Genomic DNA, 16,200 nt, shown 5'->3' on the forward strand with positions numbered 1-16,200 from the left:
TGTCATTTTTATCAATGACCTAGAGGAGGGCGCAGAAGGGTGGGTGAGTAAATTTGCAGACGACACTAAAGTCGGTGGTGTTGTCGACAGTGCGGAAGGATGTAGCAGGTTACAGAGGGACATAGATAAGCTGCAGAGCTGGGCTGAGAGGCGGCAAATGGAGTTTAATGTAGAGAAGTGTGAGGTGATTAACTTTGGAAGGAATAACGGGAATGCGGAATATTTGGCTGATGGTAAAGTTCTTGGAAGTGTGGATGAGCAGAGGGATCTAGGTGTCCATGTACATAGATCCCTGAAAGTTGCCACCCAGGTTGATAGGGTTGTGAAGAAGGCCTATGGAGTGTTGGCCTTTATTGGTAGAGGGATTGAGTTCCGGAGTCATGAGGTCATGTTGCAGCTGTACAAAACTCTGGTACGGCCGCATTTGGAGTATTGCGTACAGTTCTGATCACCGCATTATAGGAAGGACGTGGAAGCTTTGGAGCGGGTGCAGAGGAGATTTACCAGGATGTTGGAGGGAAAATCTTATGAGGAAAGGCTGATGGACTTGAGGTTGTTTTCGTTAGAGAGAAGAAGGTTAAGAGGAGACTTAATAGAGGCATACAAAATGATCAGGGGGTTAGATAGGGTGGACAGTGAGAGCCTTCTCCCGCAGATGGAAATGGCTAGCACGAGGGGACATAGTCTTAAACTGAGGGGTAATAGATATAGGACAGAGGTCAGAGGTAGGTTCTTTACGCAAAGAGTGGTGAGGCCGTGGAATACCCTACCTGCAACAGTAGTGAACTCACCAACATTGAGGGCATTCAAAAGTTTATTGGATAAACATATGGATGATAATGGTATAGTGTAGGTTAGATGGCTTTTGTTTCGGTGCAACATCGTGGGCCGAAGGGCCTGTACTGGCCTATATTGTTCTATGTTCTATATACAGTATATATCCTTATTAAATGGCAGAGCGGGTTTGAGGGGCAGCATGGCCGACACCTGCTCTTGATCAAAGACAGCCTTTTCTGTGATTGATACAGTGCAAAGGGCGGCACAGTGGCACAGTTCTTAGCATTGTTGCCTCACAGAGCCAGGACATGGGTTGAATTCTGGCCTTGGGCGACTGTCTGTGTGGAGTTTGTACGTTCTCCCTGTGTCTGCGTGGGTTTCCTCCGGGTGCTCCGGTTTCCCCCTACAGTCCCAAGATGTGCAGATTAGGTAGATTGACCATGATCAATTGTCCCTTATTGTCCTAAGTTGTGGTTACGGAGAAAGGGCGGTGGAGTGGGCTTAGGTACGGTGCTCTTTCAGAGGGTCGGTGCAGACTCAATAGGTTGAATGGCCTCCTTCTGCACTGTAGGGATTCTATGGTTCTATTCGAAGTGGCAAGGTCACATGAAATCGCAAGGCCATGGGATGGCCATTAATATTGGTCAATTTGGAGGGTGAGATTCAGGGAGGGAATGAGTGAAGCAAATTCAGAGGAGAAGGAGCACAATGAGTCAAGGTGGAGGTTGAAATCACCAAGGATGAGAAGTCAGTCAGTTCAGAGGCTGGGAGCAGAGGAGGATAATAGAGAATGAGGATGTTAATTGAAACATTAAAAGATTAGAACAAAGAGGAGTCACTCAAAGGAGGAGAAAGTATTGTGGGGTGGAGGTACAGACCAAGGTGTGATTTTGCAATAAGATCGTAGATCGTATGGAACGCAGGGTACCAAAGGGTACACTCAGCCTTTTCCCAGGGTTGTGGAATCGATAACTGGAGGGCATAGATTTAAGTTCAGAGGAGAAAGAATTAATGGGAATCTGAGGAGCAACGTTTTTACCCTGAGGGTGGTACGTATGTGGATGAGCAACCAGAGGAAGTGGTTGAGGCAGGAACATTGACAACATTTACAAGGCATTTGGACAGATACAGGGATAGGGAAGGTTTAAAGGGATATGGGCTAAATTCAGACAAATGGGGTTATCTTAGATGGGCTTTTAAGTTGGCATGGACCAGTTTGGGCCGAAAGGCCAGTCTCCGTGCTGTAGATTGTATGATTCTATGACACTGTCACCACAACAATCTGGCTGAGCTAAGTGCTAGAAGATAGGGTCAGGCAGAAAGGCTCCCTTTAGGCTGAAGATTTCAGCTGGATTCAGTGGGAACACAACACCTTCGTGCTCCATACAGCAAGTGGACAGTACCTGGTTTACTGCCGGTTTATACTTCAGACCTGGTTTGTTCAGGATCAGCTCCAACTGTCTACGATTGAAATTTGATACACCAATCGACTTGACCAAACCAGAATCTTTCAACTCTTCCAAGGCCTAGAGCAAGTAAAAATCCGCAAACAATAACAAATTACTGTGAATGTTGGAAATCTGAAATCAGGGGCGAAATTCTCCCCCAACGGCGGGATGCCCGCCGACTGGCGCCAAAGCCGGCGCAAATCAGACGGGCATCGCACCGGCAAAAAGGTGCGGAAGTGTCCGCATCTTTGGCGGCCTAGCCCCAACATTGAGGGGCTAGGCCGACGCCGGAGGGATTTCCGCCCCGCCAGCTGGCGGAAATGGCGTTTGTTACCCCGCCAGCTGGCGCGGAAATGCGGCGCATGCGCGGGAACGTCAGCGGCCGCTGTCAGTTTCCCAGCGCATGCGCGGGAGCGTCAGCGGCCGCTGTCAGTTTCCCGCGCATGCGCAGTGGGGAGAGTCACTTCCGCCTCCGCCATGGTGGAGACCGTGGCGGAGGCGGAAGGGAAAGAGTGCCCCCACGGCACAGGCCCGCCCGCGGATCGGTGGGCCCCGATCGCAGGCCAGGCCACCGTGGGGGCACCCCCCGGGGTCAGATCGCCCCGCGCCCCCCCCCAGGACCCCGGAGCCCGCCCACGCCGCCTGGTCCCGCCGATAAATACCAGGTTTGATTTACGCCGGCGGGACAGGCAATTCCTGGGCGGGACTTCGGCCCATCCGGGCCGGAGAATCCAGCGGGGGGTCCCGCCAACCGGCGCGGCTGGATTCCCGCCCCCGCCCAATCTCCGGGAGCGGAGACTTTGGCGGGGGCGGGGGCGGGATTCACGGCGGCCAACGGCCATTCTCCAACCCGGCGGGGGGTCGGAGAATGACGCCCCAGACCTGAAACACTGGGTGGGATTTTCCTCCCACTCCACAGCGTCTTCTGCAGTGATGGATATTGGCTTGCCAGTCGCCGGTGGCAGGGTCTTCTGGTCCTGCCACTGTCAACACACCCTTACTACCACAAATCCCAGTTGCACTGTTGGCAGGACTGTGACATCCCGCCGGCTTGAATGTTCACTAGCTCGAATTTTTACTCTACTGGTGCTGACTGACCTGCTGAGCAATTCAAGCATTTTATGTTTTTATATTAAATAAAAATTGCTTTGATTTTCATTTTACCATTAGTGAACCAGATGGATTTTTACAACAATAAACAATGGTTTCATGGTCATCATTAATTAGGCTTTTAATTCCAGATTTCTTTTTTCATTTGAGCATTACCCTGGGTCTCTGGATTTTTAGTACAGAGACAATACATAGAACATAGAACATAGAAAATACAGCACAGAACAGGCCCTTCGGCCCACGATGTTGTGCCGAACCTTTGTCCTAGATTAATCATAGATTATCATTGAATTTACAGTGCAGAAGGAGGCCATTCGGCCCTTTGAGTCTGCACCGGCTCCTGGAAAGAGCACCCTACCCAAACTCAACACCTCCACCCAACACCAAGGGCAATTTTGGACATTAAGGGCAATTTATCATTGGCCAATTCACCTAACCTGCACATCTTTGGACTGTGGGAGGAAACCGGAGCACCCTGAGGAAACCCACGCAGACACGGGGAGGACGTGCAGACTCTGCACATACCACTATGTCATTGCATTTCCACTGTCATGTATTCACTTTTGTGTAAAGGGAAACACCTCTGCTTTTACCAGATCAAACCATTCATAATATTATAATCATAATCATAACGCCTCAATCAAACAAACCCTCAGTCTCTTGAATAATGAGCCCCAGCCTGTTCAATCCTTCCTGTTAGGTGTAACACATGTTCACATTTCAGTCTCGTAAATATTTTTTGCTTTTTTATTTCATTCGTGAGTTGTGGACATTTCTGACAAGGCCAGCATTTGTTGGCTATCCCTAATTGCCCTTGAACTGAGTGGCTTGTTCAATCATTTCAAAGGGCATTTAAGAATTATGTGGGTCTGGAGTCATATGTAGGACTGGACCAGGTAAGGATGGCAGAATTCCTTCCCTAAAGGGCATTAGTGAGTCAGCTGGGTTTTTAGGACAATCATCAATGGTTTCATGGATGTCATCAGACTTTTAATTCCAGTTTTATTGAATTCAAATTTCACCATCTGCCATTTCCCCAGCTCAATCCCTTTGAATCCTTTTTGCTATGAGGAGATTAGAATTGTTCAGTTCTGCAAATGGTCCAACTGAGGATCTGCAGAAGCTTAAGGGATGGCATAGTGGTTAGCACTGCTGTCTCACAGCACCAGGGACCCGGGTTCAATTCCGGTCCCAGGTGACTGTCTGTGTGGATTTTGCACTATCTCGTGTCTGCATGGGTTTCCTCCGGGTGCTCCGGTTTCCTCCCACAGTCAATGATCCGCAGTTGAGGTGGATTGACCATGCTAAATTATCCATTAATGTCCAAAAAAGTTAGTTGGGGTTATGGGGTTGCGAGGTTAGGGTAAGGGAGTGGGTCTAGGTAGGGTGCTCTTTCAGAGGGTCGGTGCAACCTCGATGCATTGTGGGCCGCATGCCAATGCCAGATGTACCGCAGGTTGCCAACCAATGGCCTAAACCAGCAAAGTTTTTAGTCTGTTCCAGGAGCAACAGTCAAACAATTAAACACAATTAATACACAAAGTGAGGAATGGACTGATCTGATTGAACTTTTTCACGCAGAGTGAAGAACAACAAAGAACAAAGAACAAAGAAATGTACAGCACAGGAACAGGCCCTTCGGCCCTCCAAGCCCGTGCCGACCATGCTGCCCGACTAACCTACAATCTTCTACACTTCCTGGGTCCGTATCCCTCTATTCCCATCCTATTCATGTATTTGTCAAGATGCCCCTTAAATGTCACTATCGTCCTTGCTCCCACCACCTCCTCCGGTAGCGAGTTCCAGGCACCCACTACCCTCTGTGTAAAAAAACTTGCCTCGTACATCTACTCTAAACCTTGCCCCTCTCACCTTAAACCTATGCCCCCTAGTAATTGACCCCTCTACCCTGGGGAAAAGCCTCTGACTATCCACTCTGTCTATGCCCCTCATAATTTTGTAGACCTCTATCAGGTCTCCCCTCAACCTCTTTCGTTCCAGTGAGAACAAACCGGGTTTATTCAACCGCAAGAATAGACAAAGGAACATAGGAATAGCAGAAGGTCCCTCCAGCCCAGTCCACCATTTGTTTATATTATGGTTGATCTGTGACCTAATTCTATATATCGGCCATCGCCCCGTAGCCTCAATAACTTTGGCTCACAAAAACTATCAAACTCTGGTCTAAAATTAACATGAGATCTGACATTAATTGCCATATTCTTATAGATCTGGCTCTAACTGCAGCTATGCTTCCCTAGACCAAGACTCCCCAGCCAGAAGAAAACCTGCTCTCCTTCATATCTTGAAAACTTCAGTTAACATTCTAAATCCCAGACAATTCCACCTTAGCTTGTGTAATCTCTCCTCATAGCATAATCCTTGGAATCCAGGTATAATTCTGATCCATCTACATTGCACTCCTTCCAAGGACAAATATCCTTCCTAAGGCCGATGTCCAGAATTGGTCACGTATTCCAGGTGTCGTTCAAACCAGGCTTTGTAGCTGACTTCTACCTCCATGTGTACTATATAAAATAAAAACCAGCACTCTTTAAACCTTTTGATATTTTCTCAACATGTCCCTGATTACAAGGAGAGGTTGAGTAGACTGGGACTGTACCCGTTGGAATTTAGAAGGATGTGGGAAGGATCTTATAGAAACATATAATATTATGAAGAGACTAGATAGGTTAGACGTGGAGAGGTTGTTTCCACTGGCGGGTGAAAGCAGAACTAGGGGGCATAGCCTCAAAATAAAGGGAAATAGACTTAGAACTGAGCTTAGGAGGAACTTCTTCACCCAAAGGGTTGTGAATCTATGGAATTCCCTGCCCAGTAAAGCAGTTGAGGCTCCTTCATTAAATGTTTTCAAGATAAAGATAGATAGTTTTTTGAACAACAAAGGGTTATGGTGTTTGGGCATGAAAGTGGAGCTGAGTCCACAAAAGATCAGCCATGATCTCATTGAATGGCGGAGCAGGCTTGAAGGGCCAGATGGCCTACTCCTGCTCCTAGTTCTTATGTTCTTATGGCATTTTAACCATCCATAGAATCTCTACAGTGCAGAAGGAGGTCATTCAGCCCATCAAGGCTGTACTGAAGAGTACCCCACCTTGGTCCAGCCCCCAACCCCAACCCCATCCCCACAAACCCACCCAACCTTTGGACATCAAGGGCAATTTATCATGACAAATCCACCTAACCTGCACATCTTTGGACTGTTGGAGGAAACCGTAGCACCCGGAGGAAACCCACGCAGACACGGGGAAAAAGTGCAAACTCCACATAGAGTCCAAAGGTCGGAATCAAATATTTTTTTTAAAACTGCCAGAGCTGAGGATGGACAGAAATGTTGAAAATTACAGCACACAAATTATTGAGAAATGGAATGAATTAGTAGGAGAAAGTATGATTAAAAGTGGAATAATGAAAGGCTTATGATAGCATCATGTTGTGTAACAAGCTGAATGTTTTAACATAAATAATACCGGACATGTGTACAACAAGCTACCATTTATTGCACTCAACTTATAAGCAAGTGTAAATGTTGATCTAAAATTCATGTCGCATAAACTGGGCTCGGACTTCCCTGTTTGCTGTTGGCGTTTTGCTGTTGACCAGTTCTAAATCAACAAAAAGAAGCAACTTGCGCAACATGGAGAGGGGAAAATAAAGAACTGGTCCACCTTACCTCCCAAGTGGCACACAGGTCAGTTAGATGGTACAAATACTTCCCATTTTCATCTCGTGGGTAAATCACATCTCCTGGCTGCAGTGGATAAATACAAGGAATTACAACCGGAACAACTTACATTAATATAACACCTCTGATACAATAAAAATGTTCCACATTTGCTTCATCTCTTTATGGGGGCGAAACAAAAAATAAATAAAAATAAATAATAAAACAAAATATCACACCGAGTAGAGGAGATAGAATTGTACAATCATACAAAAGGTTACAGCACAGAAGGAGGCCATTCGACCCATCTTGGCCTTGCCAGCCCGAGGACATCCAGGTGCTCTTTCTAATCCCACCTCCCTGCACTCGGTCTATAGCCCTGTAGCTTACAGTACTTAAGGTGCAGGTCCAGGTAATTTTTAAAAGAGTTTAGGGTCTCTGCCTCCACCATCAACTCAAGCAGCGAATTCCAGACACCCACTGTCATCTGCGTAAAAAGGTTCTCCTCATGTCCCCTTTATGTCTTCTTGAATCTATGTCCCCTGGTTCTACCAAGAGGAACAATTTTATCCTGTCCACCCTATCTCATAACTTTGTACATGTTATAACCTGCCCAGATCCTATTGGAGGGGACAATTGGTTACCCCATGTACCTTGAGGAATCTGAGCTCTCCCAATGAGGGAGGGGGGCAATCAATAGCAATGCAGCAATGTAAATAGAGCTGGCCAGTGTGGTACTGGTTAGACAGGAATCAGGAGTGAACGACTGGACCTGTGTACATATTGTTGTAAATAAAGTTACTTTCTGTTTGACTCTACAAACATGTGCTGGATTCTTTGTGGTCCTCACAAAAGTACACCTCAATTAAGACCCTCAGCCTTCTTTGTTCCAAGGAAAATAACCCCAGCCTATCCAATCTCTCCTCTTAGCTACACTTTTCGAGCCCTGGCAACATTCTTGTAAACCTTCTCTCCACTCTCTCCAGAGCAATAACATCTGTCTTGAAACGTGGCGACCAGAATTGCAGAGAGCATTCGGACAGATTATTAAAAGCTTGGTGAAAGAGAGATGCTTTATGGCAGCGCTTTTCAAACTTTTGTCCCAGGACCCACTTTTGCACCCTCACAATCCTCTTGCCTTGCTTGCCAGCAACTAGAAAATAGAAGAAACTCTCCTCCGTGATTCGGAGCCAAAAACAAGTACTTACAGGCACTTGTCGCCAAGAATACGTGCAGGGAACGTGACCTGCTCGCTGCTGCCGCTTCATGCCAGAAAGCTGCACACAGCCTCATTTCTTTCTTATTTAAAAGGTGGTGGTTGCTGCTTTTCTCAAAAGAAATGCTGGTAGTGGCCATTGGGCTTTTCTCCCACAATCGGGACCACCACTGGAACGACCTGACAGATCGCTCCGCGACCCTCTCGGCACCTGCCCGCAACCCATCCAAGGATCGTGACCCGCACGTTGAAAAACACTGTTTAAAGGAGTGTCATAAAAGGACGATAGAAAGACTTTGGGCGGGATTCTTCGACGGTGGGATCCTCCGCTTTGCCGGTGGCCACAATGGGAAACCCCATTGCTGGGACAGAGGATCCACTGCTGGCAGGGGTGTGCTGCACCAGAAAACAAATCTGGCGGGACAGACAATCCGCACTTTACTTTTTCCTTTCATAGGATGTGGGCTTCACTGACTGGGTCAGCATTTATTGACCATCTTTAATTGCCTTGAACTAGGGATGCACGGTGGCAGGGGTTAGCACTGCTGCCTCACAGTGCTGTGAACTCTGGTTCGATCCTGGCCCCAGGCTAATGTCCATGAGGAGTTTGCACATTCTTCCCGTGTTTGCATGGGTCTCAACCCCACAACCCAAAGATGTGCAGGCTGGTGAATTGGTCATGCTAAATTGCCGCTTAATTGGAAAAAAAATAATTGGTGCTCTAAACTTATAAAAATAAAATTGCCCTTGAACTGAGTGTCTCGCTCGGCCATTCCAGAGGGAAGTTAAGAGTCAACCACATTGTTGTAGGTCTGGAGTCCCTTGTAGTCCAGACCAGGTAAGGATGACAGTTTTCCTGCCTTAAAGGGGATTAGTGAACCAGATGGGTTTTTACAACAATAAATGATTTTTGTCTTAATCACTGTTACTGAGACAGCTTGCAATTCCAAATTTAATAAATTGAATTCAAACTCCAACATCAGCAAGAGTGGGATTTGAACCCATTGTCCCAGAACATTAACCTGGATTACCAGTCCAGTGACAATGCCGCTACACCACGGTCTCTCAAAGAAAGGCTTACATTTATCTAGCACCTTTCATGACCTTAGGATGTCCCAAAGTTATGGCCAATGAGGTACAATCATTATTGTAATAGAAGAAACACAGTATTAAAGGTTACATGCCGTAAACTCTTACAACAGCACCCTGTCGTTTATTAACGTGGTTCAGTAAGGTATATTGTCTATCTTCAAAGTTTGCCATGGGATCTTTCTAGAGAGGGAAATTAAACAGTATCTTTAGCTTCATACTTTTTCTGAATGGCAGCAATTAGCTCCAGCACTGGAGCAATCCCTCAGGACTGGGCGACTGCATGGTCGATTCCAGACTCACAGACCCTGGAGCACCAGCACAAATGAATTAACCAATAATTCATATAAGAACAAAGAACAATACAGCACAGGAACAGGCCCTTAGGCCCTCCAAGCCTGCGGCGACCATAGTACCTGCCTAAACTAAAACACTTACGGATCTGTGTCCTTCTATTCCCACCCTATTGTCCAGGTGCCCATCAAATGCCGCTATTGAACCTGCTCCCACCACCACCCAGGCAGTGCGTTCAAAATATTTACCACCCTCTGTGTGCCTCATACATCTGTTCTCAACTTTTCTCCACACACTTTAAACCTATTTGACCCTTGACTGCTCAATAAGTTATAACCACCAGGTTTGTAGATTAAACACAATAACTGTTTATTTATAACTGGAACAAAGTTGAAATATGCAATAATTATATCAGAATGATGGCCAGCTACTCTATACTTCCCCCATTTATCATCCCACTCTCTACCCAAACACACACAAGACAGACACACAACAAAGGAGCAGAAAATGATGAAAATAATAAGGGGATCAATATGAAATGAAAGATGAGTTCCCGTACCAGCCTCCCTGAACAGGCGCCGGAAAGTGGCGACTCGGGGCTTTTCACAGTAACTTCATAGAAGCCTACTCGTGACAACAAGCGATTTTCATTTCATTTCATTTCATTGCTTCCAATGTTGATGTCTTTGCAGCAAGCTGTCCTCCCAGGATGCTTAGGGATTGGAAAAACTGGTTGGATTGCTAACAAGGATCTTCTGGGAGGAATATTCTGTCAGAACTCCCAGGCTGTAGGATTCTCTCTGGGTAATTTTTATTAACCTGGGCTTTCATTGAGAGTATGCACCTTAGGCCTGTTCAATTCTCCAATTCAATCAGAATGACTAACAGCCTTGCTGAGATAAGAACAGAGTTCCCCACGTGATGCTTTAAAAAGGGTTTGTAAATAACTGAACCTGTCTGCAGCTAATAGCTGGGCTGAATCTCCCCGCAGTTCAATCTGGATGTGGAGAAAGGTCTTAACTTTGGATCTTCAGAAAGAACCCATCAGATGAGAGAGAGACCAGGCTGTGGCCCTTCCACCTTCTGACCAAAATGCAAGTAAAACCTGGTGTCCCTAAGGAACATTCCAGAGACAGCAGAATCGATCACTGTCTCGTCCTCGAGAAGAACCAAGCTCTTGGAAATATCTCATTGGCCACCAGCCAATGTCAGACCAAACAGCACATCCTGCTGGAGGTTACTGTTTTTAGATGAAAGTTAAAGCTGCTTGATCGGTGTAGACTCGGTGGGCCTTTTGGCCTTCTTCTGCACTGTATGTACTACGATCTTAAAGACATTAACCAAAGAATCGTAAAATCATAAGATTGGTGGAGTAGCAGATAGTGAAGGGGACGGTCAGAGAATACAGCAGAATATAGATAGATTGGAGAGTTGGGCGGAGAAATGGCAGATGGAGTTCAATCTGGGCAAATGTGAGGTGATGCATTTTGGAAGATCCAATTCAAGAGCGAACTATACGGTAAGTGAAAAAGCCCTGGGGAAAATTGATGTACAGAGAGATCTGGGTGTTCAGGTCCATTGTACCCTGAAGGTGGCTGTGCAGGTCGATAGAGTGGTCAAGAAGGCATAAGGCATGCTTTCCTTCATCGGAAGGGGTATTGAGTACAAGAGTTGGCAGGTCATGTTACAAAGAACAAGAACAAAGAAATGTACAGCACAGGAACAGGCCCTTCGGCCCTCCAAGCCCATGCTGCCCGACTAAACTACAATCTTCTACACTTCCTGGGTCCGTATCCCTCTATTCCCATCCTATTCATGTATTTGTCAAGATGCCCCTTAAATGTCACTATCGTCCCTGCTTCCACCACCTCCTCCGGTAGCGAGTTCCAGGCACCCACCACCCTCTGCGTAAAAAACTTGCCTCGTACATCTACTCTAAACCTTGCCCCTCTCACCTTAAGCCTATGCCCCCTAGAAATTGACCCCTCTACCCCGGGGAAAAGTCTCTGAATATCCACTCTGTCTATGCCCCTCAAAATTTTGTAGACCTCTATCAGGTCGCCCCTCAACCTCCTGCGTTCCAGTGATAACAAACCGAGTTCATTCAACCGCTCTTCATAGCTAATGCCCTCCATACCAGGCAACATTCTGGTAAATCTCTTCTGCACCCTCTCGAAAGCCTCCACATCCTTCTGGTAGTGTGGCGACCAGAATTAAACACTATACTCCAAGTGTGGCCTAACTAACGTTCTATACAGCTGCAACATGACTTGCCAATTCTAATACTCAATGCCCCGGCCAATGAAGGCAAGCATGCCATATGCCTTCTTGACTACCTTCTCCACCTGTGTTGCCCCTTTCAGTGACCTGTGGACCTGTACTCCTAGATCTCTTTGATTTTCAATACTCTTGAGGGTTCTACCATTCACTGTATATTCCCTACCTGCATTAGACCTACCAAAATGCATTACCTCACATTTGTCCGGATTAAACTCCATCTGCCATCTCTCTGCCCAAGTCTCCAAACAATCTAAATCATGCTGTATCCTCTGACAGTCCTCATCGCTATCTGCAATTCCACCAACCTTTGTGTCGTCTGCAAACTTACTAATCAGACCAGTTACATTTTCCTCCAAATCATTTATATAAACTACAAACAGCAAAGGTCCCAGCACTGATCCCTGTGGAACACCACTGGTCACAGCCCTCCAATTAGAAAAGCATCCTTCCATTGCTACTCTCTGCCTTCTATGACCTAGCCAGTTCTGTATACACCTTGCCAGCTCACCCCTGATCCCGTGTGACTTCACCTTTTGTACTAGTCTACCATGAGGGACCTTGTCAAAGGCCTTGCTGAAGTCCATATAGACAACATCCACTGCCCTACCTGCATCAATCATCTTAGTGACCTCCTCGAAAAACTCTATCAAGTTAGTGAGACACGACCTCCCCTTCACAAAACCATGCTGCCTCTCACTAATACGTCCATTTGCTTCCAAATGGGAGTAGATCCTGACTCGAAGAATTCTCTCCAGTAATTTCCCTACCACTGAAGTAAGGCTCACTGGCCTGTAGTTCCCTGGATTATCCTTGCTACCCTTCTTAAACAGAGGAACAACATTGGCTATTCTCCAGTCCTCCGGGACATCACCTGAAGACAGTGAGGATCCAAAGATTTCTGTCAAGGCCTCAGCAATTTCCTCTCCAGCCTCCTTCAGTATTCTGGGGTAGATCCCATCAGGCCCTGGGGACTTATCTACCTTAATATTTTTTATGACACCCAACACCTCGTCTTTTTGGATCTCAATGTGTCCCAGGCTATCTACACCCTTCTCCAGACTCAACATCTACCAATTTCTTCTCTTTGGTGAATACTGATGCAAAGCATTCATTTAGTACCTCGCCCATTTCCTCTGGCTCCACACATAGATTCCCTTGCCTATCCTTCAGTGGGCCAACCCTTTCCTCTTGCTTTTTATGTACGTGTAAAAAGCGTATTTTCCTTAACCCTATTTGCCAATGACTTTTCATGACCCCTTCTAGCCCTCCTGACTCCTTGTTTAAGTTCCTTATATTCCACACAGGCTTTGTCTGTTCCCAGCCTTTTAGCCCTGACAAATGCCTCCTTTTTCTTTTTGACGAGGCCTACAATAGCTCTCGTTATCCAAGGTTCCCGAAAATTGCCGTATTTATCCTTCTTCCTCACAGGAACATGCCGGTCCTGAATTCCTTTCAACTGACACTTGAAAGCCTCCCACATGTCAGATGTTGATTTGCTCTCAAACATCCGCCCCCAATCTATGTTCTTCAGTTCCCGCCTAATATTGTTATAATTAGCCTTCCCCCAATTCAGCACATTCATCCTAGGACCACTCTTATCCTTGTCCACCAGCACTTTAAAACTTACTGAATTGTGGTCACTGTTTAGGTTTAAACTAATGCAGCAGGGGCATGGGCACCTGGATTGTAGTTTTAGGGTATGGGAGAATGAGAGTATAGAGGTCAGGAGCACAGATTTGACGTCGCAGGAGGGGGCCAGTGTGCAGGTAGGTGGTTTGAAGTGTGTCTACTTCAATGCCAGGAGTATACGAAATAAGGTAGGGGAACTGGCAGCATGGGTTGGTACCTGGGACTTCGATGTTGTGGCCATTTCGGAGACATGGATAGAGCAGGGACAGGAATGGATGTTGCAGGTTCCGGGGTTTAGGTGTTTTAGTAAGTTCAGAGAAGGAGGCAAAAGAGGGGGAGGTGTGGCGCTGCTAGTCAAGAGCAGTATTACGGTGGCGGAGAGGATGCTAGATGGGGACTCATCTTCCGAGGTAGTATGGGCTGAGGTTAGAAACAGGAAAGGAGAGGTCACCCTGTTGGGAGTTTTCTATAGGCCTCCAAATAGTTCTAGGGATGTAGAGGAAAGGATGGCGCGGATGATCCTGGATAAGAGCGAAAGTAACAGGGTAGTTATTATGGGAGACTTTAACTTTCCAAATATTGACTGGAAAAGATATAGTTCGAGTACATTAGATGGGGCGTTTTTTGTACAGTGTGTGCAGGAGGGTTTCCTGACACAATATGTTGACAGGCCAACAAGAGGCAAGGCCACGTTGGATTTAATTTTGGGTAATGAACCTGGTCAGGTGTTGGATTTGGAGGTAGGAGAGCACTTTGGGGACAGTGACCACAATACGGTGACGTTTACGCTAGTGATGGAAAGGGATAAGTATACACCGCAGGGCAAGAGTTATAGCTGGGGGAAGGGCAATTATGATGCCATTAGACGTGACTTGGGGGGGATAGGTTGGAGAAGTAGACTGCAAATGTTGGGCACACTGGATAAGTGGAGCTTGTTCAAGGGTCAGCTACTGCGTGTTCTTGATAAGTACGTAGCGGTCAGGCAGGGAGGAAGGCTTAGAGCGAGGGAACCGGTTTACCAAAGAAGTGGAATCTCTTGTTAAGAGGAAGAAGGAGGCCTATGTGAAGATGAGGTGTGAAGTTTCAGTTGGGGCGATGGATAGTTACAAGGTAGCGAGGAAGGATCTAAAGAGAGAGCTAAGACGAGCAAGGAGGGGACATGAGAAGTATTTGGCAGGTAGGATCAAGGAAAACCCAACAGCTTTCTATTGGTATGTCAGGAATAAGCGAATGACTAGGGTAAGAGTAGGACCAGTCAAGGACAGGGATGGGAAGTTGTGTGTGGCATCTGAAGAGATAGGCGAGATACTAAATGAATATTTTTCGTCAGTATTCACTCAGGAAAAAGATAATGTTGTGGAGGAGAATGCTGAGACCCAGGCTATTAGAATAGATGGCATTGAGGTACGTAGGGAAGAGGTGTTGGCAATTCTGGACAGGCTGAAAATAGATAAGTCCCCGGGGCCTGATGGGATTTATCCTAGGATTCTCAGGGAGGCCAGGGAAGAGATTGCTGGACCTTTGGCTTTGATTTTTATGTCATCATTGGCTACAGGAATAGTGCCAGAAGACTGGAGGATAGCAAATGTGGTCCCTTTGTTCAAAAAGGGGAGCAGAGACAACCCCGGCAACTATAGACCGGTGAGCCTCACGTCTGTAGTGGGTAAAGTCTTGGAGGGGATTATAAGAGACAAGATTTATAATCATCTAGATAGGAATAATATGATCAGGGATAGTCAGCATGGCTTTGTAAAGGGTAGGACATGCCTCACAAACCTTATCGAGTTCTTTGAGAAGGTGACTGAACAGGTAGACGAGGGTAGAGCAGTTGATGTGGTGTATATGGATTTCAGTAAAGCGTTTGATAAGGTTCCCCACGGTAGGCTATTGCAGAAAATACGGAGGCTGGGGATTGAGGGTGATTTAGAGATGTGGATCAGAAATTGGCTAGCTGAAAGAAGACTGAAAGAAGGTGGTGGTTGATGGGAAATGTTCAGAATGGAGTTCAGTTACAAGTGGCGTACCACAAGGATCTGTTCTGGGGCCGTTGCTGTTTGTCATTTTTATCAATGACCTCGAGGAAGGCGCAGAAGGGTGGGTGAGTAAATTTGCAGACGACACTAAAGTCGGTGGTGTTGTCGACAGTGTGGAAGGATGTAGCAGGTTACAGAGGGACATAGATAAGCTGCAGAGCTGGTCTGAGAGGTGGCAAATGGAGTTTAATGTAGAGAAGTGTGAGGTGATTCACTTTGGAAGGAATAACAGGAATGTGGAATATTTGGCTAATGGTAAAGTTCTTGGAAGTATGGATGAACAGAGGGATCTAGGTGTCCATGTACATAGATCCCTGAAAGTTGCTACCCAGGTTGATATGGTTGTGAAGAAGGCCTATGGAGTATTGGCCTTTATTGGTAGAGGGATTGAGTTCCGGAGTCATGAGGTCATGTTGCAGCTGTACAAAACTCTGGTACGTCCGCATTTGGAGTATTGCGTACAGTTCTGGTCACCGCATTATAGGAAGGACGTGGAAGCTTTGGAGCGGGTGCAGAGGAGATTTACCAGGATGTTGCCTGGTATTGAGGGAAAATCTTATGAGGAAAGGCTGATGGACTTGAGGTTGTTTTCGTTGGAGAGAAGAAGGTTAAGAGGAGACTTAATAGAGGCATACAAAA

General features: G+C 46.4%; 1 protein-coding gene across 3 annotated transcripts in view; it reads right to left on the reverse strand.

Moving 5' to 3' along the window:
* Positions 1-16,200, reverse strand: part of LOC140396102 (aldo-keto reductase family 1 member D1-like) — a 155,061-nt gene that overhangs the window by 77,393 nt on the left and 61,468 nt on the right. For 2 of the 3 annotated variants that reach the window (XM_072484212.1, XM_072484215.1), the window contains 2 exons: positions 7,030-7,107; positions 2,181-2,303 (listed from right to left, as the gene is read on the reverse strand). In XM_072484212.1, the coding sequence (XP_072340313.1) occupies positions 2,181-2,303; positions 7,030-7,107 (201 nt within the window). The remainder of the gene's footprint in view (positions 1-2,180; positions 2,304-7,029; positions 7,108-16,200) is intronic. The other variant, XM_072484214.1, reaches the window with a different exon arrangement.

The sequence above is a fragment of the Scyliorhinus torazame genome, chromosome 19 (genome assembly GCF_047496885.1).
Source record: "Scyliorhinus torazame isolate Kashiwa2021f chromosome 19, sScyTor2.1, whole genome shotgun sequence".
Lineage (NCBI taxonomy): Eukaryota > Metazoa > Chordata > Chondrichthyes > Carcharhiniformes > Scyliorhinidae > Scyliorhinus > Scyliorhinus torazame.